The sequence below is a fragment of the Onychostruthus taczanowskii genome, unplaced genomic scaffold (assembly GCF_017590055.1).
Source record: "Onychostruthus taczanowskii isolate IOZ18803 unplaced genomic scaffold, ASM1759005v1 scaffold153, whole genome shotgun sequence".
NCBI classification, from domain to species: domain Eukaryota; kingdom Metazoa; phylum Chordata; class Aves; order Passeriformes; family Passeridae; genus Onychostruthus; species Onychostruthus taczanowskii.
The window spans coordinates 27,847-54,108 of NW_024498719.1; the positions used below are offsets into that span (position 1 = coordinate 27,847).

The following is a 26,262-nucleotide window of genomic DNA, read 5'->3' on the forward strand; positions in this document are numbered from 1 at the left end:
ATTAAGTTTTGAATTCCATGCCTACAGTTATTTTTTGTTGGGAATTTGCTCTAGAACCTTATACTGCAACACGTGTTCTGCCCCAACAAGTATTTTATCAAGTTGCATTTTGTTCTGTCAGAGCAGATCTTTATATGAATGAGATTCTCACAGGTTCCTTTCAGGTACCGTGCGTATATGTATCTATATACATATGTATGTAGATATTTGCAGGTACAGAAATATGTGTTTAGATATATTAAAAATACTGATTGACTACTTTATCATTTTAAGAGAAATTTATACTAAGTTTCAGGGTCTTTTCAGATCTTTTTGTGTTCCTTACAGTTTCTTCCTAAACAATAGTTCCTGTTAGATCAAAGGCATGTAGTGTGCATATAGTTGTGTGTTTTGTGTACTGATGACTGAGGTGACTGCACAGGGTGCACTATGGATGCCATTGCAGTGCTGAGGTCATTGCTCAGTTGTTTGGGACTATGGGTTTTTGTTTTTCCCCTGTTCCATTTAAATCATAGGAGTAACATCAGAGGTACTTCAAAAGGAAAGATGTAAGCCAGTGTAATCATCTTTGTAACTCCACTAACAGCTGTTCACAAACTTATGGTGCTTCTCTTGTTTGAATATTTCAAGCAGTTTTTTTTTTTTTTTCTTTAAAGGAGAAAGCCAAAAAGCCTTCCAAAATGCAGTGGCATTTAAGCAACCCTTTAGTCTAGTCCACTGCTGATGGAAGTGAACAGCAGTGTATTGAGAGATTGCAAAAAATAAGTGCTGAATTTGACTTGTGTTCCTGTTTGCCTTGTTCACAGATATTGATGAGTGTGCTGAAGGACGGCACTACTGTCGTGAGAACACCATGTGTGTAAATACACCAGGATCTTTCATGTGTGTCTGCAAAACTGGATATATTCGCATTGATGATTATTCGTGTACAGGTAAGAGCTGTGCCTTTCTGGAAGGAAACAACAGCATGGTGGTATTTAGGAGTATTGATATGATTCTTCTATAGCTAATCTTTTTTTGAGTCACAGAACACCTAAACGAAATGTTATACAGAATAAACACCAAAATCTGATACAGAAAAGCTAATGCATTTTACAGATTATGTGTAGGTCATATTGTTTGCCTGAAACTGTAAAGTAGGCTGGATTGTATTATGGGTCTGCACCGTTTTGGGTGCTGATTTAAAAAGGTGAAGGGAGGAGACAAGAGGAAAAGAAGTGAGTGAAAATAGTGCTGTTTTACTCAGTTTTCATTTCCATACCAGTACAGCTTCTCTTGGAGTATAGCAATTTTTCTGCAAACTTTGGATGGAGTTAAATTTGCTACATATTAAGAGTGGCTGTGCCCTCATTCTGGACTCTCCAGGCTCAGTTCTGCCAAGTTCAGAGGGCAGGAGTTCTGCTTGCCATGAAACACTGGACAACATGATCAGTCTTACCTCTGTATTTTCTCTTTTTGCTCTACTGCCAGTGGATGTGTTTGGTTCATAGTCATTTTTTGTCTTCTACTCTTCTTTTATTGCAAGGTAACTTAGGGTTATGGAATGAACACCGGACATCTAAAACAACCTTCTGTATCAGACCCAGGCTGACTCTGTGTTCCTGTACTTTTTTCTACAACATACATAAAGAAAATGTGAATCGATGATGCGATGCGTTTACTCAGTGAAAAAATTGTATCCCTATTTTGTGTGCACAGGGTAACAAATTAGCTTTTTCTATACAAGGCTACATTTTTTTTCAGGTATGCTTTATTGAAGTTTGCATTATCTAACAGAAATGGGCTATAGAATGTGAAGGCAGCACTGTGAAGTTCATTTCTGATTTTCTTCTGTCCATTGGGTCTTGGTTTTTAGCATCAATGATATGTCTTGGTACAGAAACAGCTTCTTCATGAACTGGCATGACTTCCTTGCCCAAACATGCACAACACTCAGGGACACGGGTTTCAAATCACATAGATGTGATTTTTGTGGATGCTGTCTTACCTGTACTTGTCATTCCTCTCATAGATTGCACTGTTTTACAGCAGTAAGCCCACTTCTTGAAGGCCCAAGTCATAAAGCCTGCTCTCAGCAGGTCCTTTCTGAAACAGCCAGTATGTTTCTGATCATTCTCTTACATTTTCCACACTCTCCACTGAGTAAAGAAATTGTTTCACTACCTCCTGAGTGTGAATATTGGGATTATTTTAGGACTGACTGTTTCTAAATCCATGTGATACTTTTTCTGCTTGGCTTCCCTTAACTTACTGTTGTGATTGAACTTTGCAAATGGTAAAGCATCACCAACTTTGCAGGGGCATTGGATGCCTATAAATATAATAAAGGTAGTTCTTGAGGGTCCTCACATTGCATTCCTTATACTTGATGAAACATACTGTTATGAAATACAGAGTAGTTAAGAGCTCTAGACAGTCAAACTTCTGTAAAAGGTATTGGAAATCCATTTTAGATCTCATACTCCAAACTCAATGTGGTTCCACATTTGTAAATCACAGTTTCCTGTGAAGTCAGCCTGATGGGTGACAAAATGAATTATTTTTTTGCCACCTTTGTAGATCAAGCTGGGAAAAGTCAATGCTATAGAAAGGGAAATAGATTAAAAAGTTTTGTAAGATTTCAAATCTTAAGACCTGCTAGGCCATCTGAACTGTAAGTCATGCTGTGTATGCATGTCAATGACTTTGTATGTATGAGCAATGCCACTTACTATTATTTGGGACCTAGAATTTTTCTAGAGTTAAATTTTACATATTGGATTTTGGATACAGGCAACCATTAGGATACAGTCCCTACTGGATGATAGAAGTTCACTGAATGGCAGCCTAACATCATAAAGCGTATATGTCACAAAATAACTGCATTATTTTTTCCAGTTCCACAACTATTATGTGAGCACCTCTGGTGGAGGCACTGGTTAATTAATTAATATGTATTCAGGACTATGTTGGTGGGATTGTATAATATACACTTCTGTCCAAATCTCTCAGTACTCATGTACAGAGTCCAGTGCACTTTGAATTTTGTCAATGCCTGCAATAAATGTATTAGTTATTCAACCCTCTTTTTTCCCTTTGCGGAGTTTAAAGTTCTTAGCAAGTTTCTGTTTGCCTTCTTGGCAATTCTAGGTTTAACTTGCCAGCTGAAATATCAAGGAAACTGAGGAGGAGGCTGTTTTTGAATCCAGTTCAGGAATAACAAGAGCAGGAGAAACAAGCAACAATTGACCCTTTGTGTTACTAAGTGTTAAAATTTTTAAAATATATTTCAGGTCACAGTTTTTTGTAATGCTGTGCAATTGAATCCAGTTATGGAATTGTAGTTGTGCATAAGATAGCTGACACTGTAAACTGGAGAGGAAGGCTCTGGTAACACATCCTTTGGAATATTGCTAAGGAGGAAAAAAACCATCCTGTACCTTGGCATTAATATGTCATTGTTTTCACAGGATAGTGAAGATGTTGAAAAATTATATGGGGGACCTTGATTAGGCAGTTTATGATGTAAGTGATGTCCACAACTTGGTGGCAGACCTTATTTGTTCCTTCCTATGAATGTACATATAATTTAGCAGTCATTGATCAAAATAAAAAAGAGCTATAAAATCATTGACATTGAAGAGTTTTTTTCTGTACAATACATTTGAAAAGAAATCTGTGCTATCTATCTCTGTCAGAGTCGAGCACACAAAAGAGTGATTTACACAGCCTATAGCTGCTTCCAAAACACCTCCAGTTTCTTTTGTCCTGGCATGTTTATTCCAAGTTTTACAATAGATCTGAATTACATTTTTATTTTCACAGCAAAGGATGTAATGAAGATATCAGTTTCAGGTATTATTTGTATTCATAGCAGAACCAAGATTCTCAGGGTTAGATTGAGTTAGTCACAACTGTGTTTACACAGAAATCTGTTGTTCATGACTGATTTTTATGTTCAGAAATCAATCATAGCTATGAGAAGGAGAAATGACTTCTAAGTCGCACCCATATGCCAAATGGGTGTACAAACTGCAAATTAAAGTCATAAAAATATGCCCTGGGCTACCATGCTTTGGTGTCCTACAATGATATTGTCTCATTCCCTTTCCACTTTGCTTTCCAGAACCTTGAATGTAATGGTGTTGTGCCAGGGGAAGGAAGGTAGATAATGGTATGAGTCTCTGCTGGGGTAATATGTGCACTAGTATGCTGCTGCACTGTCACTGTTAGCTGGGATCAGATCAGAATGCTTTAATTATTTCCTGAAATAATAATATTTGCATCTTTACTTTGCATGGGATTACAGAAATGCATGTACTGCTTTTTTTGGCTTTAAAAAAAAGTTTTACTTCTGGAAACAAGGAAGAACCCAGTGTCACCTCGAGTCTTTCAGGCTGCTTTGTAATTTGCAGCTGGTAGCATTGCTCTGAGCAGCATAGTGGATGTCTTTTCCATCACAATTTATTATGGGAGAGGTTAGGAAATGAGAGATGAGAGCTCTCTTTTTCACACTTGGCTCTAAACAATGAAGAGTTCATACCAGACACAGTTAGTGGTCAATCATGTTTAGTCTCAGCAATTGTCTTTAGTTTTCTCCATTGGGACCACTCACCTAACTGAGTAACCCAGCAAGAATTGAACAGAAGATGCAAGACCCTGTGAGTGCCTCCTCTGGAGACTGTATTAAGGCAAAAGAAGGTACATTCCCTGATCTGGAGAAGCCATGGATTTTCTGAGCCCCAGATAACTTTTAAGGCTCTGTTTATGAGCAAAATCATAGGCCCCCTTTTATTTATTTTTGTGCTTTCCATTTGGCATGAAAGGGGAAGTGATGGAAGTTACTCTGATGGAAGTGTTGGTGGTATGCTCTGCCTCTCCTGGGGTTTGGAGTCACTGAGAGGATGTGGGTGAGGTAATGGAGCTGATTCCCCCTCCCAGAGACCTCCTCCCCAGGGGCTGTCTCATGTTTCACCTTTGGTGGTACTGGAGGGGCAGGTGTGGGTGCTTCATTATATTCAGTTCTCCCTGTGCATGTGGTCTGGGCAAGATGATAAATGACCGACTGGAAGAAAGGCATATGAAGTGTTAGTATAGAAGCCAGAATTTTTGAATTAATGTTTGCACATGCTGTTTTCTGAGGTTAATGAAATTATGTATTACATATTTCTGGTAGTTTTTTTCTGTTTGTGTTCTATGGTTTGTTAGGGTTTGGTTTTGGGGTGTTTTTGAGGGAAATGTACCTAGACACCAGTGAGATTTTGCAATTGTGCTGTACTTTGGCAGAAAATACATGTGAATTCTTAACAGATTAATTATTAAAAGCACACCAGGCATGTTGCAAATTGTGGACTACTTCTTCCAAGCATGCTCTGGCCACATTGGCAATGATGTCCATCTGATCTGTGTGGGACTACTGCCACATGTGGAGCTGGATGCTCACAGAAGTGTTTTAAGTGTCTGCAGACCATATAACATTTTTTCATAACCACTTTTGTCAATCCATTTCAGATTATTTTGTCTTTCCTTTTAACTTTAACTTTAGCCAAGTCATGCTGGTTTTTTTGCCAGAAGATTTGGCAAACCAAATGGAGATTTTAAGTCTGTGAGGCCATTATTGTGCATTATAGCCTGGTACCATCATGTTTGTGCTCCTGTGTTTGTTTTCTGACATTTAAAGAAAATGGAGAAGGATTTTTGTATAACATCTCATCACTATGAGAATGAATATTGGGTACATTTGGTTTTCTGTTTTCCTCAGAGTCAAAATAGAAGAGATTAAGTAGTTTGTTAGAATCATGGAATCATAGAATGGTTTGGGTTGGAAGGGACTTTTAAAACTTTTAAAAGTTCCACCTTTCTGCCATGGGAAGGGACAGTTTCCCACTAGATCAGGTTGCTCAAAGCCCACAGCTTTGGTCTTTTTGACTTGTTCATATGGAAAAACCTACTCAAAGCAATGAGGAATATACAGGCAATAACTATCTGTATCCACCTGGACCTGCCTCCTCCTCTGCCCCAGCCTATGTGTCTTTCTGAGTCTCAGAGATTTTCCTAACAACATTTTCCTGCAAATGGTGTCAATGCATTCAGCAGCGTTTAATTTTTTTTCTGCGATAGCCTTTCACAGTAAACTGAAGTCTAATAATAGTTTTCACATAAATTACCAAGAAACATGGTTGTTGTAAGTTGAGTGACACCTGAAATATTAATTCTTGGGAATACTGGCAGCTCTGCGTATTTTGCAAATCAAATTAAATCACAAATCTGTTGCAAATTGGAAGGAATTCCAAGATCAACATTAAAATAATTAAGAGTCTGGGGAGATTGATTTGACACATGGACAAGATTTAAGGAGAAAACTACACATTTAGCTGCGTAACAATGATGAATGTGCATAAAGTAGGGATTATGATAACAGTAATACTAATTAATAATTAATTACTTGGGAGGTTTCAATAGTAAGAGGAAAATGTAGGGGAAAGTACCAGCCTGCAGATACGTGGCCAGTACCTTTTGACATTAGTTTTTCACGTCTGACCCATATTCTTTACTCTCTAATGGTCCTGTGGGATGACTGGAAAATTTCACCTTGACATAATGCATAGAGAACTGATTGCCATGCTTAGCCCATTCAGCTCTCATGTGTCTGATACTCTTTTGTCCACCTTTCTGCAGTTTTTTGCATGCAGCCATTAATTTTTTCCTATTGGCTATATCAGTGAGATTTATTTTTCATTTACTTGGCCCATAGCAATCAAAACTGTGTCTTTCCAATGCTCTCCTGTTTGGCTCTCTTCTTCTAGCCACCTGTGACTTATAAACAACCTACACATCTGCTTGGATTTCAGCTAATGCTACTAGTGATGTCCTTGCTTAAGAAAGATACCTTTTTGTTTGGTATTTTGCTCCTTTTTTTTCATATAGTATGCAGCCAAAGTTTGGGTCTTTCATCTTTTCCTTCATTAATGCTTTGTTTACAATCTAACTCTTCTGAGGGTGCTTATGAGAAAACAGAGGTGCCATCTTTGCAGTGCAAATGCAGCCCATCCTTCTCTCCTAAGGGCAGATTCCTCCACTTTGGGAACCAGCAGTCTGGTGTCTGGAAGGACTTTAAAATTCCAGTTATAAGGACCTGCAATTTCATTGCAATTACGGCTCATACCATTTGTAATTCAGATGACCAGATTATCAGGACTTCAGCTTTTTGCCCTGTTGTTATTCTCTGTTTCTTGCAAGCTACATTTGTTTTTGAGGGGAAACACAGTCCCTGTCACATGGGGTTTTTTATTAACATAGTACTCTGACACACTTTGGAAAAATGATTCCTCTTGGCATCTAGAAACTCAAGTTCATAAAAGTGCATCTGCCTCTGGGCTTCTGTTCAGATTTCATTGGTTTATTTTTAACTTATAAATCCATCAATTGTTTGAGACATAAACAGTCTGAGAAATCACATACTTTTTTCTATACTGTGCAGTAGAAGTGAAGTTTAATAGCAGGGAGATTTGAGAAGAAAGTTTTGTTTAATTTCTTGTGAGAATGCTGAAGGTAAAATCCATCTTTATTCCCTAGAGCACATACCAATTGACATGTTCTGGAAAAGTTCATTTCTGAGTTCTGATGTGGGGTGGAAAATGGTTTTGTACCATTGTACATTGGTAAGATTTCAGCTAGCTGTGAAGTGTGGGTATTTTCCAATGTAATGTATTGCTAGCTTTTTTTTTTTCCAAATGAACAATTCAGATCCCACAAATGAGTTCTGAAAAGCGAAAATGAATACCTTTATGTATTTAAAATGATAAATCTAGCTTACATGTGAGGCATGTGTGCTGTGTTTTAGCACCAACTCTAACCTCTTCTAAGAGTAATGTAGTTATCTGAGTTTCCGTGGACAAGAACTAGGGTAAAACTGAAGTAATCCAGAGTTGAATGAAGTCATCCATCTTCTGTTTAAAGCTGCGTGCTTGTCCTAAGTTAAAGTATAAAAATTTCCTGCTTTTTCACACACAAGTGTATCCACAAGTCATCCTGAAGATAATAAGAACTGATAGTGCTTAGTACCTTGGTAAATGAGACCACATTTTAATAAGTGACTAAATATGGCCTCAACTTCATTCAGCACTGCTCTATGGCCTTTACCCTTCACTGCTGCGAAAAAGTTAAAAAATTAGAATGTTACCTCAGAGGAGTCATAGCCTGGTAGTGTCCCAACTTGGCTACATGAAAATGCTGTAATGTGAGACTCGATAGCAATAAAAAAGCTAATTCTTCCTGTTTATTTCCCTTGACTGTTTTTGGTGAATTCTGCAACATTCAAGTTTTCCTCAAGTTCTGCAGCTTATAGAGAAGCTGAGTTCATTGACAGTGCTTAAATAAAAACAGAATAATTGCTCAGTAGGTGCAAGGGACAGAGCAATAAACAAGCATACTGACGTGCTGGTTGTAACATCACTGTACTGAAATACCACGGCTTGAGTAAGGAAATGTTTTAGTCAGCAAAGCGCTGGAGAATATATGATGTGGGCAAATGAGCCATCTGTCTCCCCATCTCCAGTTTTGGTTACACCTGCACCCAGTTATGTTAGAAGTAATGTGTACATGCACATTATCACAAAGAGCAATGCAAACTCCTCAGAGGCGATGGTGTCCCGCTATACTGCCAGGGTTGCTGTTACTAATAAGCACTGTAGAAATCAGCTTGTGTGCATGGAGCATTTTTAACTCAAAGCCTATTTGATTCTGGTTTCTATTACTTGGCCCAGTTTCCATTCTGCTTTATAGCATGTCAGCCGACACAAAGCTCTCAATCTTCTTTGAGGATAAATTCTCTCCAATATCCACTTTCTAGTGGTACGATAATTCACAAAGCTAATAAAGGAATGATCGCTCAGACTGAGCTTGTTGCTATGCGACCACATTACTAAGATAACAACACGAGTAATTTTTATATATCTGCTGTATCTTATACAACTGAACTCAATTATGCTTTATTTGGATTGAATCAGGTTATCCTTGGCAACTTAGTTTGGAGTCTGTTTCAACTTGGAATGAGAACTTTTTTATTCTAGAAGATACTTTTTAGGTCCCATCTTCTCCTTGGTTACTGACCCAGTTCATGACAACTGTTTGTCTGGCTATGCAATTATAGCAGGATGGATTTCTCAGCTGATCAAAATCCAACACATTTTTAAAGGGTCCTTGGTAGAAAATTATATGAGTTTTTAAACAGAAAATGTACTCCCTTGACAATGATGCGAATGCATGATTTTCAGTACTAAGTACTTAATTCTTTTACATAAATAATTTTTTTACCAGATATATATATATATATATTTGATGTGTGGGTGTGCATGTATGTGCTTATCTATGTACCTATCAATATATTATGTAGCATGGATTCCCTAAAATCCTTGGGAGCAAAGGTTGGTAAATGGTGTTATATCAAAAGCAGTCTTTATTTTGCATTTCTACAATTTCTGTATTCAGTTTCAAATTTGTCTTTCTGCAGAAGCATACATCAGAATTGATTATTTTGTTCTACAAGGAATATATTTTGCATTTGTTGTGCAATGAGGAAATTTTCAATATATTAAACGAGTTCTAGATATCAACTTGAGAATATACTCAGCTAACTCAGAAAAGAGTGAAACTTTTTTTTCTAATGTAAAAAATTGAAATTACAATATTTCCAAGCATTGATGTTGCTTGATATTTATATCACGGCATTAGGACAGACATCCAGCGTACCTCATTTTTCTCGGTGTTCAGAAGTGCTCTACAGCTTTTCAATCACTCAGCATCCCTCGTCAGCTTCTACAGTGCAGTTATGTGCTGTGTCAGTACAATATGATTGCAAAGGAGAAGTGTAGGAGTATAGCAAGATTAACACAATATAGTGTAAAAAATAGAAAATATGACAAATTGTGCAGCACTAAATGAATTATTAATTCCTAAGGTAATTACATTGACTCTTTATGTTAGAATTTTACTGATGTTGACACAAGAGGTGGTATTTATTTTGCAATTAAGACACCCTAATGTGCACCTCTTTGTCTAAGCTCACACTCTAATCAACAGAGGTCAAGAATTCAGCTGGACCTCAGTTGTCTATGTAAAGACTCAAGGCAGTCATCACTATAGGATTAGCAGATCAAACCCAAGATCTTGATTCACTGCAGCGTGACATCCCTTCACAGCTGGACCTCCCCTGGCCTGTCCTCCTGTGGATGATCACAGGCTGTGACAGATAAACTGCAAAGATCAGGAAACACAGTAGGCAGCCTTGAGGACAGTTTGTTAGAAGTCATAAGGATCTTTCTGGCTCAGGAGATGGGAATCTGCTGCTGTCTCACTGAGCAAGCCAGAAGTGAGGGAAGTTGGATGGCTCACATCTATCATGTCTGAACCAGCTGGTGATTGCCTCATGCCGGGAGAGTGTTGCCTGCTCTCAGAGGAACTCCAGCCAAGGTCAGTGAGAGACTGGAGCTACTGCATGGAGCAAGGCAGTTTTTAAAAAAAGGAACAGTGGGGTTATTTAAGGTTATGTGATCGTGCTGTATTGAAGTCAGTGGTTTTCTACACATTCACAGTAAAATGAGTTGTCTATAGCCATGATACCATTTAGCTGGGGTTTAAGGGTAGTGGATACTGCTGGCAGTATATGGGTATCATATCTGTCTTTTGGCATTCTACTGTCAAAAACCATTTCCAATCTAAGGCAACACAGTTTTTAGAAAACACAGAACGTAAGAAAGCCAGCTTCCAACGCTGGTAAGGGGAGACATAATATTTTTTAATATTGTCCAGGGCTTCAGAAGCCTTTTCTTTTAGTATTATAGTTGGGAGTTTTTTTCTTTGAGTGAATATGAAAGATTCCTGTTTTGCTAGATAGGAATTTCTGAATTATTTGAGTTCAGACAATCTGTGGGCATAGAAACCTTTAATTCTTTACAGTTTGATTCCTATTGCATGCCACATGGCATATCTCACAATCACTGACTCCTGACACAACTTAGAAGTGTCCTTTGTTTTTCATGAAATGTTTATGAGAGATTAATCTGCTTTATGATAATGGAAGACTATTTCCTTAACTCCTGTTTTATACTGTCAGTCATTGCAATTTAGTATGTCATCTTCTTTGACAGTTTGTCTCTGCAATAATTCTCTATCAATATTGCTACCTTTTGTCAGTCTTTTGGGCTGATGATTTCGACTTACAAAACCTTGTACTTCACCATACTAAACTGCTTTCTTGTAGAAGAGACCCCTTGACCACAGCAGGAGTTGCATCCTTCGTAGTCCTTCTTTGCACACAGAATTATGCTGAAGTCTACCTTGAAATGCACAAAGTGAACATACTGGATTTATCCACTTCACTGACTTACCCAGTGTCTGTATTCCTATGTGTAGTGCCAAAGAATGGCTTATATTTTTAGTTTTGCATGTAACTTCTGGTTCACACTGAAATGTGCTGATGATTCTGCAGCCAGGCTGTAGTTGGTCCTGCACGAATGCATGGTGTGCAAGTTAAATTCTCACTTAGTCTGCCCTTCTGATTTTGTCTAAAACTAGTTTAAGTTCCTCTGTTTGCTCTGTCAGTGTTTGCCAGCTCATGTAAATGGATAAAGGCAACAGAGTCTCTGGCAAGGCCTCTCTGCAGCACTCAAAAAGGGCGGCTCAAGAAGAAGGAACAAACACTACCTACTGAGATAATATGGTGGTCATCCTTAGGATTGTGGTCTGCTAATGCCCCTAGGAAGATGTGTGAAATCATCATCAGTAACTTGAAAAAATCACATTGATACAAAGGGGAGCATTGCTGTCTGTGTTGTGCTGCTGTACAATATAATCCTGGGGGGTTTGGGTGAAATTTCACTTCTGTTAATGAAGTTGCATTTTGTGCAGTAATTTTTCTGAAAATACTGTGTCTATTAAAGATACTTGATATTTTTCCTGAGGACATTATCAATACACAAAACTCACAGAACTGTTCTGTCTTGGTTTTTTTTAAGAAAATACTAGTGGGTTTGTGGCATCTTCAAGACTGATCTAGAAAACTGGAAAGCACAATTATTTCAGGAATGGTAATCAATTTACCTTCTTGAAACGAGGCCCTTTACTGTTCAGGTAGTCAGTTGTGCAAAAATTGACATACCCTCACCTCATCAAATAACAAAAAAACTTCGAATGTATCAATGTTTCTATCAAGGCCCAAGAGCTCTCCCAACAAGCTTAGCAATAAAATAGGAAGCTGCTTCATCTAAATGGTTCCAGGATTTTTTGTGGGAGTTTTCTTTTCATTCTGACAAGCTCCCAAATCATCTCAAAAAGACAGTATCTGCTTCTTTCTGTTGTTATATGCCGCGGTCTTTTCACATCCTCCAAAATATTTTATTTGGAGAAATGGTGCAAGGAATTGTATCTCTTTCATATTTTTAAAGTAAAAGGTATTCCAGAGAAAACATATGCAGTAAGCTAGCTTGACTAGCCTGTAATTCACACTGCTCAAAATCAAAAGTCACTATTGTCTTCTGTAGTCGTTCTTTAAAATTGTCACAAGAAAGCAATTAGAATTAAGTATCTAATGTTTTATCCTTTTGTTTTTTCAATTAATGTTTTACTTTAGGAATAGCATTTTTAAAAAAAAAATCAATATTCTTATTTATTTCGATTTTATTCCTTTATTATATTCACCTGTTTGAGTGTTTCTCCCTTCCGATTTACTTTGAATGGAAAACAATTTAATCATGCATAGTTATTTTCTAATGCAAAATAATATTAGAGTTGTAGACTGCTTAATCATGCAATAAAAATGAATTTATACTATCCCAAATATCAGTCTTGGCAGATATTTGAAGTAATTTGTAAATACTTTGTAAGTTAATGTCCAAGTCACATGGAAATGGAGATTTGGACTGAACTGGCAAAGATAAGTATCTCTGAGTCACACAGACCAATCACCAGGAAAAATATATTGTCAGCAAGAGTAATTACAGCAGGTAATTGTGTCATTTACCCTGTTACAGACGAGTAAATGTGATGAGTTTGGAACACACCAGCTGTCACTAAGTGTTAACTTTGATGTTTAGGATTTGGAAACCTGTAGTAGAGTCTCTTAATGACAGTGCATTTAAAGAAACAAACTAAAGATTTCACACCGCTCAAAGTGGGAATAAATGGCCAGTGTTACTCAAGATATGATTGTTTTCTAGAAAGGTGAGCACTCATCAAGTGTATTTGTTCTAATTTCTTCAAGTGTTTTTGAAATTTTGGAGAATGCAAATATTTGGGGGGGAAAAAAGTGTGTTACCTTGTTCCTAACCCTTCAGAAGGTGAAAGTGGATGAACTTAAATTTTGTCTGCATCATTTCAATGCCTGGGTAGTAAATAAAGTTGGTGATGGTGGTAGTCTGAACACATATTGCAGTCTGCTTTGAATACCCCAAGCTTACCTTAATACACCTCCCATAGGATGGGCTTCATCTTAGATTGAAGTACTCCAGAGTTATTAACAGCATCTCTGCTTAAATCCTAACCTTTCCAAAGAGCAGACTTGTGAAGGATGTAGGGTTACAGAGATGGAGTCATTCTGGGGTGATAGTAATAGCAGCAAAATGGAATATCTGGTCAAAGTTTTCTTTTTTCTTAACTTCATTGATTCTAAATTAATATTTTTACTTTTTGAGACCTGAACAATACTGTAGACTTCATATTTGTGGTTTTACTTGTTAGAATTCATGGTGTCCTTAAATAAAGCAGCAAATTTGATGGCAGAGTTTTTCAGATATGTGCAGTTTGCTAAGATGTGCTTATGCAAATATTTATCAATAAAAATACACATAAGTATCTTATAGGTATTCCAACCTTAATGACTTTATGATCCATGTAAGGGCAGAAGTAATTATTTGTAAGCTTGATAGATGCTAGCAATTGAACTGTGGCAACAAAAACGTGGTGTGGTCTGGAAAATCTACACATGAAACAAGTTAGCCAGCGTCAAGTTTCATACCATTACAGAAGTGGGGGAAGGAAGGTGAGAGCTCGTTTCATTGCATCTCCTTTACAGTGCTGTGCAGCTTTTTGTTAGAATCAGTTCAGACAGCTCTGCAGGTTATCATCTGGCATCAAGGGTGATCTATCTGAACTGCAGCAGCCAGGAGCACTTCACGGCTCTCAAGGCTGGCTGTGTATGTTAGCTCCTCCCTGGTACTGCACAGTGGAGAGGACTGGCTGTACCATTCTCCCCAAGTGCTTTTGTGGCCGGGGAAGGCAGCTGGCACACACTGTTCATGAAGGATACATTTGCTGTGCTGTTTTGGTGTGCCTCTGTCAACTATCGGGGGGATGTATGCTGGGGAAAATTGGCTGTATCACTGGAGATGGCATCAAGGCTGACCAAAGGGGAAAGCAGCAATATTGCCTTACCATCACTGAAGTATAAAACTTTGTCCCTGTTTTTTTTTGTAGAGACTTCTCTTCAAAATTAGGTGAGCAACACTTAAAGGTCTCCTCTCCCTAGAGAGCTCAAGCATCTTGTCTTATCAAAAATAGTGCTATCCGTGATATATAGTGAGTGATCTGAGAGTCTGAGTCACAGCACTGCCAGGGAAATGAGAAGAAATACTTCATGGATTAAGAATCTCTCTGCTTTATGAGAATAAAGAAAAAAAGCCCATTTGTTTCCCAGCATTTATGGTTAAGTAAGTTGCTCTAGATTTCTGCAGACAAGAGCAGGATCAAAGCTACAGCAGCATTTCATCCACCACTGTGGTGCCTTGTCAAACAATTGCTGACTTAGGCAATGGTGCTGTGATGTTATAACTGATATTCCAGGAGCCCCTGAAATGTATTGACAAACCCTGGCCACAATGCTATACCAAAAAGAATAGAAGCAGCACCAGCTGTTTCTAGAGAGTTCTGAGAACCTTACTGTTTCCTGGCACTTCTGGTTGCTGAGATGTCTTTCTTCTATCACTTTGTGCATATCCACCTTCTGTTAACTTTGTGCTGAGAAAGTGTTCAGAGGTGTTTTTTATGGAGCCTTCTGGTCATGTGAGTAATCTCTAAATTGTTACTAATGAAATATGAGAACAGGCAGCAAGTTGCCAGCCTCAACAGCAGTCAGGTTACTTTACAGCTTTTATTTGTGTAACAGAAATATGTGTGGGAGTGAGGCCAAATATCCAACGGGTATCTGTTGCTAGTGGCAGACTTGTTAAAACATGGAGCCTTTTAGTAAGGAAGCAGTAAATAAAAGGGTTGGAATTAGAAGAATTAAAGTAAGTGTTTTTCAGTTGGCTGAGGAAATTGTATTTGCAGCTCTTGTCTGGCTGTTCTACTAGCAATAAAGTAGGGAGCACCACTAGAGATGCAGAATTTGCTGTGATCGCTTTTGACATCATAATAGAAGATATTGAAAGCATCGGTTTATCATAAGTGTCTGGGAGGTTTTGTATACAATAAAAGTTGGAATTAAGTAAGATTTACCTAGGAATAAATAGTGCATCTGGCTAGATTAAAAAAAAAAAAAGAGAAAAATAAGAGGATGAATCTGTGGAGAAAGTCTGGAAAGTGTACTCAATGAAATACATTTTAAAAGATAGAAACCTCATTTTAAAATGTCACTGGTGAAAGATACTAAGAGATCAGTTTGAATTAAGGCAAAAGGAAGTGGGTGACAAGGTCCTTGTCAAGGTCTAGACTGAAGTCTCTTAAGGTGGGATTTTCAAAATCATTTTGCATTTATGCTACGATCCTGCCATTGTAATCAGTGGGAGTTACAGATATTCCTTTAGGGGAAACAGTTGGGTCTCTGCTAAATGCTTTCAAAAATCCTTCTCTTAAACGTTTCTGTTGAAGAGGGAATGTAGAAAATGGCAGACTTGAAAGAAAGTGGAGATAAATTAAAACTTTTTTAACTTTACCTGTCAGGCAAAATATTCTTTAATATATTTACTCTGCCTAACTGGTTGAAAAGTATAAAAATTACAGGATGTTACATTGAGTAACACTGATTAATATTGCAATAGAAGTCTTCATGAGAGGAGTGTATTTTGTAAAAATATGTATTATTCCATGAAATTGGAAATTAAAAAACACATTTTGAGAAGGGCGTATCTTAGGTGGGTTTAACAAAGTCAAAGTGATTTGATGAAGAGATGTAGAGGAAGATGGAGGGAATAAGGGTAGGCCTGCCATGACATTTTATTTTATATATTATATAGATAAATTTTTATTTACATAATATATTTTTTCTAATTTTATGTATTTTGTATCTAATTATTTATATATTATATATATATTAGTGTATTTTTATGTTTTATATGTTGTATATAATTTTTACCCATCAACTTGCCTTTTTTGTTTCAAACCATGGCTTTTGCCCTTCTGAGTCTCTCCCTGATCCTGCTATGGGAGGGAGCAAGCAGCTGCTCTACAGAAATTGTCATTTATGACTGCACTGAAGAAATAATTAGAAAATGAGGAACAAGAACAGCATGGATATATGGGAATATATGAAGACAAAAATCAATCAAGCAACAGAATTACCAGGGAACAAACTCTTGTAGACCTGGCTTTTGTTGTCCCCAGCTTTGAACTGAAGCTGCTGGTGGTCATTAATGATTAGTGACTCAAGCATTTACTAAGGGTAAACTGTGTGATATTAATTCTATGAGTAATTAAAACATAGGTTTTATTTTGCATTCAAATTAGAAAAAAAAATGAATTGGGGAATATCAATCAAAAATTTTAACATAATTATATGGAAAATATAAAATCATAGACTCTTTTAGGTTGGAAAAGTCTTTTAAGATCATGAAGTCCCACCCAGCACTGCCAAGTCCACCACTGAACTATGTCCCTGAGTGCCACATACACATCTTTTAAATGCCTCCAGGGATGGTTACTCAAACACTTCACTGGCCTGTTCCAGTGCTTGACAGCCCTTACAGTGAAGAACGTTTTTCTAGTATCCAATCAAAACTTCCCAGCACAACCTGAGGCCAGTTTCTCTTGTCCTGGTGCCTGCTACTTTGGAGATGAGACCGAGCCCTCACCTGTGTACAACCTCCTGGCAGATGGATGTGGAGAAGGTCCTCCTGGGCCTCCTTTTCTTCAGGCTAAACAATCCCAGTTCCCTGAGATGCTCCTCATAAGACTTGTTCTCTTGTCCCTTTACCAGTTTCAGTGCCCTTCTTTGGACACTTTCCAGCAATAGTTCAATAAAGTTACAGCATTTGCTCTTTAAAAATAGTGTGGATATACTGGGATTTAAATTAACTCTGCCAATTAGAGTTTAAATGAGTTAATATCAAGTCTTAAAGAGATTAACCATCTGTCATTTCTCAAATGATCTTAATGGAATAAGTCTTCCATATTACACATATAATTGCTACTAATTTTTGTCTTGTACATGAACTATAGGTGGGGAAAAACCCCTTGTAATTAAAATAAATTGTAAGTGGGCATTTAAGTGTGTTGGCTATTGATAATTCAGCTAAATCTTATCTGTTGTCACTGCCACATCAGATAGCTAGCTGGTCACCATGCTTCTGTAGTTCTATACTAAATCAATGGGAAGGAGACAGAAGACCAAAGTAATTTCAACTTCTGAATGCAGAGAGATCAAAAGGGAAAAATACCTAATATATTTTCTTTATTTAAATTATTTTAATTTAATCTGGGTTCACAAGTTCTTTGCTCAGCAATGGGTATCTGTTGTATCATGTTACAAGATTACAATTGCAGGGATGTATTCTATTTATATTTTTGGGAACTTTTATGCATTTCTGCACCTTAAAGATGATCTCAGCTCTTATTTTCAAGAGTTGTTAATGGATGGTTCAGGAAAACTGCCAGCATAACATTTTTCGTCCCTAAGTAAGGGATGCAACTCAGTCGTCATTCCTATTTGCTATTGGATTGGATTATGACTTTTTTTTCTTAGACCTTTTCAGAATTTGGACACACAAGGCAAATATTGCGAAGGCTTGCAGCGTGCATGTAGGAAATTCTCTACAGGCATTTATTTTTAATCATAAAACACATAGGAGCAACAAGGATAGGGGCTGATGTTGCATAGTACGAATGAGGAGGCAGGTGCCACACCTTGTGGACAACATATTAAATTTTACTAAGTTCAGCAAGAATCTCTGCACAGATAACAAATTTGGAAAGACAGGTCCCCAGCTGTCACTGCATTGAGATGCATAACAGCATCTAGTGGGTCTGGATCAGTTTATTCCACCAGTCTCACTTTGTAGGGTACAATACTTCACCCTAGATACCCTTCTGAAGTAAAGTTTTCCTCAAACAAGCAATGTGGAATATTCTGAAATACTATTTCAAAATAAATCAGAATGAAATAAAATTCTCCATCTTTACTATATGTGCCTGTATATATAGATATGTATGTGTATATGTATATTTGTGTGTATATAATGTATTTGCATACACAAATAGGCAAAAGTAAATCAATTGCATCATCACATAATTTTTGCCTTTTAAAGTTGTCTGTGTTCTAAGAATTATGTAATGAGACATGCATAAGCACTTACTGTTGTTATTACCATGAGGCAATAGCAAATTTTGGACTTGAAATTTTTTCTCTATCTAGAAAGATTTCATTCCAGAGGTAGTTTAGTCAATATAAATAGGGTATTTAAAACTTCATTTGATTCCCAGAACAGAGAAGTTATGAATTTCAGCACTGTTGAGCATAAGTCCTGGACATTGCAAAATGGATTTCAGATATATTAGATAATAAAGCTTTAGAATTCATTGAAACTAGTGCATTTGGTCTTTGTACAAGGTGTTTATGCAAGTTCAGGTTGGAAAATCATTAGAATTTCTCTGCAAAAATATTTTTATTTCTTTGCCTCTGTAATACTATTTTCCCCAGCCTGTTCCTATCTCCATTATAGTGCACATTGAAATAAGTATGGAACATTCATTAAATCTGTTACATGATTTCTAAAGATTTTTGAAATAAATGGCCTTGAGAAATAAAATTTAAATATTTCTAAATCAGGTCAATAATGTTTCTAGACTGGTTTTTGAACTTAAAACCATATTGCTGGTTCTCTTTTAATGATTCTTTCATAAATTGATTTTTTGCTTCTTTGTAATGCACGGTCCTATCTGCTTCTGTAGTTTCAGATTTGGTATTTAAGATTGCTCAACTCAGGCTCTGCAATTTTCTCCTTTTTCTTTAAGGTGGCTTTCCAAATGTTTGATTAAAAAAAGGAATCAAAGTGATAAGCATAAATCAATGAAGAGTTATGAACAGAGCACCACCCTTTTTATTAAGAATAAGTATTTCTGTTTTAATAAAGCTGAACAGTCTGCCGTATTATCACTAGTGGTAAACCTGTTTCTGGTGGTCTCTAAATTGGTGTGAGTAGTGTGCCAAGTGCTGAAAGAATAGATGTAGTGACATGGTTTCTCTACAGGATTTTTTCAGAGGTAGTTTAACCATGCAAGCAGTCCATAAAAGAGCCATTCCTGAAATGTAAGCTGCCTGCACTGTTAGGTGCAGACACTGTAGAAAGCAATATGAAGAAACACTGTGTTTAAATGGTTTTACGTGTGTTATTGAAGCTAAGATCAGATGATAGAGAGGAACAATTTTAGATGGATTGTAAAAAACACTGATCCATTTTTTTTCTGATTTTTTTTGTATTCCAGTTGTATAAAAATCTCCTTTAATTGAATCACAGATTTTCTCCTAACTCTGAAACCTATTCTTCCTAAAAATGACATGTAAACTTCAATCCAGGAATCATTTATCAAACCATGAATTTTTCATGAGTCAGTAATATGTGATTTCAATAAAAATAGACCTAAAGTTTGAGCAGATAACCACAGAAGAAGTGATGGCTGTTTCAATACAGTTTGTACAGAAGCATGCTCCATCAGCTTTCTTACCTGAGGATAAGAAACCCCAAAGCTTACATGAGTACGATACCAGGCATATTACCCTTGCATCCAAGTCCTGCTATTTAACTGATGGAAAGTTAATTTTATTGATATTGTATGCTTTAAGAAAAAAATAAAAAATCCATCTTCAAGACTCAGTAGTTTTCCTTACCCCCAGAAAACGAAGTCTAAGGAGGGCACACTCGAATGTGGCATCCATCTCTTTCTATGGAGGATGAACATCTGTGCAGGTGATCTTCAAGGCTCTGCTCCTGCAATCCTTAGTGGGCTTTCAAAGCTGCTCCAGCCACACACAGAGAGCCCTTCCTCCTGCTGTGGCAGTCTGCAATCACCTGCTGCCCTCTAATATACTCTTTTCCCTCGTTAAGAGCTGCTGTACATGTCAGGGGAGTTTCTGCATTCCTAAGGCATAAGATGCATCGCTATGCTTCCTCTTTGAGCATGATACTTAATTTGTCAAATGTAGTTATTTAGGCTGAGTTTACCAGTGTGATGTATTCCTTCTCCTGAGATCCCAAGATAATGTCTTTGCAGGGTATTTTGGCCTGCTGAATAAGTTTCACACATTCCCATAGTTATTTTCTTCTTGTGTGTTGTTTAAAAATTATGAAATAATTAATATTTAAATAAAAACATATTTAAATAATATCAAAATATTAGCATAAAATAAGAAAGACAGGATACTGCTACAATATAGATTACCCTTGTTAACCAAATTTGCATGACAATTACTTTATTTTTCCATTATGAAGTGGTTTCACATAAATACTGTTTCAGCCAGCATGAGAGATTTCACTATGTTAGGAGGTCAGAGTCAAATATTGTTGAGTGGATTTTAAAGGGGCTGCATCATTTGGTGAACAATAACAATTTTGGTTATTCATGCTGAGAGCAAAGTAATTAAATCCCCTGCTGGAGGGCAAAGGCCTGCAGCCTGTGCTCTGCTGCATCCAGTGGGGGTTGAAGAGAGCATGATTGGTGATACGAGAGACACAAGTCCCTGTTTAGAAGAGGCATAGGTTAATGTTTCTAAAAACCACACAAATAAACACTCAACAAGAGCAAACCCACAAAAATAAAACTAAACTTGTGTAGCATTTAAAATGTATTATTAGTTATATTGAGGTGAAAGTTTCTTCCTTTTAAATAACAGGTCCTTGCCATTATTAGAGGAAAATTTACCTCTACTGATGGATTGGATATGTGTCACTCTGCCAGTTTTATACTCCTACAGTTTACGGCCACTATTGAAATAGCACGTTGAAAATTTCCATAGTGATTTGCAAATGTTAAGAAATTAATTTTCTTGACAACTCAGTGGGATATGTGCAGTCGTTATTTATAAAGAGGAAGATTCAGAGCAGTCTTCCCCCTCAAAATGGAGGAAGAAAGAGCATCTGATTCCAGATTTAAGACTTGTGCTAAATAGCCAGAACTGGTCTAAGCTGCACTAATAAAATTCACCAAAACCTGGGCAGAATGGTTGCTATGAAAACTTCACATGCAGGTTAGTCCATGTGCGCTGATTAAAATTAGATGTCTTTATGTTCCCCAAACAGCTGGTTTTCCTGAAATTTAAATTTCAGGGCTCTGAAATTGTATGTGGATAGATGAGTACTGTTGATTTAACAAAAATGCAAGGAGTATTTCCAGAAGATGGAAGCATTTTATTTTGACACCTGCAGACTAAGATACTGCATTTTGAAAATAATAGAGCTTTTAATGTATTGTTTTGAAATTACACTTTAGGTCATCTTATTTTAAGACTGCATTTACCATTTCTTAAAAATCGCATACTAAAACATTAAAAAGTTCTATAACCTAAATACTTAAGCAGTGGGTTTTTTGGTGGTTTTTTTTTTTTTTTTTTTTTTTTTTTCAGATTAAGTAGTGCACTGCAAGCCAGCACAAAATCAGATTCTCCAGACTGTTAATTTATTCCCAAAAGGGATATTTCCTAGTATGTCCTAGTCACCAGACTGAGGAGTCTCATCCATCACACTCCGGTGCTAGGACATGCCATGCTAGAAGCCCCTTGAAAAGCAGGCAGACCTTTGTTTCCAGGTTATTTATTTCATCTAAATAAAGTGCTTTGTATGGGCTGAGGAGAGGGAAAATACGGGCTGCACTTCGCAGACCTGCCTTCTGCTAACCATGCCGTTTGCAGTTTGGAGCGTGCGTCTCACACCGTTAGTCAGCTTTCTGAAGGAAACCCGAAGAATCCCACATAAGATCAACCTTCATGAATAAATTATACAGTAGAAGTAGCATATGGATTTTCAGTATGCTAGCCAGCTCTTCGGCAAATGTTTAAGAGAATACTGTAGCCCACATGGAAAGTGTAATGATGGTGGCTCCCTGTTAAAGGGAGTGGAATTATGCTGCAGTGCAGTTATCACATACTAGTATGGGATAAAAATAAATACTCTGGCTATCCCATGGTTACATGTTCACCCTATTGCCAGTAAATGCTACTGTGTTTCTCTCTCTTTAATCTGGAAATGTATACAAAGCTACTACTTTGTTGTCACTTTAAATATTCAGGACCACCCCATTCTTGCTTCCCTTTTCAGAGCATGACGAATGTGTAACAAACCAGCACAACTGTGATGAGAATGCGCTCTGTTTCAACACCGTGGGCGGGCACAACTGCGTCTGCAAGCCGGGTTACACGGGAAATGGTACCATCTGCAAAGGTAAGCTGCTGGAAACCTGCTCCGTCATTGTTGATGCAATTCTGGTCGTTTGCCTTGAATAAGGCAGACAAAATGCCAGGCTAGGCACTTGGGTCCTTCACCCGTATGATCTTCACAGGCATATATATACACTGACTTTGCTTTTGGCAGTTTGCAGTCATTTGAAGATGACGCGTATATAGATAGTAGGCTCTAAAATTTGAAGTAGTTATGTTTCATTTTTTGTGTCAGCAGTTTCTACATATGGTACACCATTCAAGGAAGCCTACAGTTACGTCTCAAGAAACTTACGTCTGTGAGAACATTTTCAGGTTTACATTGTCTGTGGTCAATGACTTGCTGTTTTACTTGGATGAACTAAAAATTGTTTGGTATGTCTTTTTAACCTAAGTGAGAAAAGCAGTAGACATAGGCATACAAAACTTTCACTAGAAATGAGGCAGTGTTTTCTAGCATGTTTTCTAACATTCTGATGCACTGCTAAATATTAGAACTTAAATTTCTAGTCTTAAAAAGATGCTTTCCTAGAGGTTCAGTGCTGCTTTTATTCCTGTTGCATTTCACATCAGAAGAAATTATACTTGGTAGCTGGCCCCAAATCCTTGGAATTTCTCAAGTTCTGACCACAGGATGTAGCGAGTGCTTGAAAATAAAAGTACTGTAGCTGTAGGGGAATGAGCTCAGATGTGAGAAGTGGGACAGATGCAGCAATATCATACCCAGTGTTTGCTGAGGTTGGGTCTTGGTGCTCTTGATTTCTTAGATGTCAGAATCTAAAGGTCCAGAGCTAGCATTGGTAATGTCACATAGATACCTTCTGCTGCTGTCTATTGCCAAATCTAAGGAACCCAGAACTTCTGTAATTGATAAGTCTGATTAAGGTCTTAGCACTAGTTGTTCCATCACCTGATTAACAGTACAATTTTTCTATATATACCAAAGACAAGCTCTTTGTAAAACATGTCAGCCTGGTTCACTTCCAGTCAAACATGTGGGTAGAGGGAGATGTGTCAGCAAATATGTCCTTTTGTGCTGGGCTCTCTGGGGAATAAGAAGAAAGTCTTACCTGATAAGGTATAAACCCAAAGAACACAGCTGTTTCAGAAGAACACAGCTCTCTCCTGCCCTGTGCTTGGTAGAGTCCCAAATTCTTCTGCTGGAGAGGAGTCAGCTACTAAAAGTTTCTTTGGGTCAAAGAAAAGGTGCATAACCCTGTAGCACTGTGTTCAGCTCTTCTGAGTAAGAGCTCTGACTGCAGATCTGACAATCCAGAGGACACCTGACCCCACTGTGAAAGAAAAGTATATCCCTGCCCTCCCTCCTCAATATCAATAGCTGCCCCCATGTCTCTGGCAGCTTTTCATGCACTGCGCTACCAGCTGCAGTCCTGTGCACCATGCACTCCTGGATGGGGAAGCATAGATGTCTCAATGACAATGGTCCCATGCCACAGGGCTGCTGTCTCAAAACTGAGAGCAGGATAGCTCAGATCTGTAAGTTTTCTCTCAGGCGAGCATAAGACCTCATCAGTGGTGCTGTTACACAGAGCAGCTGCAAACCAAAGCCTGGCACCTCTGGCTGGTTACAAGTGCAGGGCTAGACCAGTGCCCCAAAGCAGCTCTTTGTCTTGGTTATAATTTCCAGATGCCTAGTTTCACCTGCAGTTTCTTCTGGCCAGAGCATTTCCAATTCCATATTGCAGATGCAATCAGAACAACTAACAGCTACTATGTTTTCAAGCAGAGCTGGTTGCATTTCTGGGTCCACAGGAGTGGCTCTTGAAAACATGCCAAAGAACAAACCCAAGGATTGACTTTAAGCTGTAAATGCTAAAAGTTTTGAAGTTCTTCAGAATCCCTTCAGACAAAATTAGTATATGTATTGTTTCTATTAAATTACTTAACAAAGAACTGAGGTAGCCAGACAGTTTAATATTCAGTTGTGCCTGTTATATTCAGGCCTTTTTTTGGGCAGCAGAACAGACCAGCGCTGCCCTAGGAGGAGTCTGTTCCAAGGGAAGATGTTGTCTTTCGTTGCTTCCCAGTGCATGTGAAGGAGCACATATGGGAGCTGTTGTCTTCAGATGATTTACTCTAATCTCCTTCTGTAGCTTGTCAGCCCATCTGGCCAGGGAGGCAGGGGGGCCATAAACCATCTCTTTGTGACCTCTATCCTTAGGAGAAGGCAGTCTCTGCACTCTGTGCCGCACGGGCAGCGTTCTGTGCCAGCCTGCTGGCAGACTGTGTCCACCTGCAGGGTTGCTGAGTGTGATTCTCTTACCCTTACATTGTGATTTTGCATTTTGCAGCATTTTGCAAAGATGGGTGTAGGAACGGAGGAGCCTGTATTGCTTCCAATGTGTGTGCCTGCCCACAAGGCTTCACTGGGCCCAGCTGTGAAACTGGTAAGATTATAACTTAATTTACAATGAAGATAATCCAAGGAGGATGTTTGAAGTAATCCAAGAATAAAGGAGAATTTAAGGTTATGCCCTAAAAGAGGAAGCTGCTACTAAAATGTTACTCACTGTTCTTGTATGCTTCCCAAGAGGATATATTACAGCAATTCTAATTAGAAGCACATGGACTGTAAAAATTAGCACATGAATTAAGACATCTTGGGTTTTGATGTTTCATAATTAATAAGATTATTATGGACTTGCTTTTCACCTCAAATGGCCTTTGGTGTCTCATATAAATAACAGATAATCTGACATCTGGAAATAAAGTTGAGTAACTGATTACTTTTGTGCTGTATATGTGTTCCTGGTTCAGTAACTCACCTTCATTTGCACTCTTATTTGAAGACTTGTGATTAACCCAGCTTACTTTACTCGGTGTTAAGGCAGGTTTCAGTGTTTCTACTGCTTTTAGCTTCTTTCACAAGCATTCCTTTATTTTTCCCCTGCTACTCCTGAGGCTGGCAGTACCACAAGGCTTTGTTTTTGAACTTTATTTTTTAAGTCTTGGATATAATCAAGTTATATTGCCCAGCAGAGTATGTAGAATGTTAATTTGTAGCATCTCAAGTGCCTGTAAATAATTTTTCAAAGTTCAAATTAATAGCTTCAGCACCTTTATTGCTGTAGAATTTTTAAATGCATTCTAAGCATACTTGCCTCCAGGAAGTAAAGGGAGAAAGCTTTCTTAGATTAATTGGCTTCAGTATGCCTAATAAAAGGGCAGTCTGCCACCTATGATTGACTATTGTTGCTGTTCTATATTGCCTTCAATAAATCTTCCAAACAGTAGAAAGGAGGTCATTTGAGCAAGTATTGCTTTCATCTGACTTGTAAACCTATCTTGTTTAATGAAAAACACAGACCAGTCTGAATTCTGTATTATCTGGTCTATTTGAGAGGTGAAAAATGTGGTTGTTTTCATTCTTCTGTATTTGATCAGATATTCCCACAGAGCACACAAGGGCTGCTGTGTGAAAAGCAGTATCCTAATTGCTCATCTTTTTCTAAAACAATGTTAAAAGAGCAAGTTTTCAAGTATTGCTCACTATTTCACAGACTGTACATACCATAGTACAGGGTACCAAGGTCGCTCCATTGTAACACTGCTTGGAACAAATTGTATGCTAAGATATTGCTCAAGTATTAAAAGAGTTAATTTGTTTTAGTGATAGCTGTTTTATGTGC

The 26,262-nt window shown here is 37.7% G+C and overlaps 1 protein-coding gene across 1 annotated transcript in view; it reads left to right on the forward strand.

The window, feature by feature from the left end:
• LOC121333043 (protein NEL-like) overlaps positions 1-26,262 on the forward strand; it is a gene marked incomplete at its 5' end in the record, with an annotated part of 87,776 nt that overhangs the window by 27,578 nt on the left and 33,936 nt on the right. The window contains 3 exons of the mRNA XM_041399075.1: positions 807-932; positions 22,494-22,616; positions 24,925-25,020. Coding sequence (XP_041255009.1) covers positions 807-932; positions 22,494-22,616; positions 24,925-25,020 — 345 coding nt within the window. The remainder of the gene's footprint in view (positions 1-806; positions 933-22,493; positions 22,617-24,924; positions 25,021-26,262) is intronic.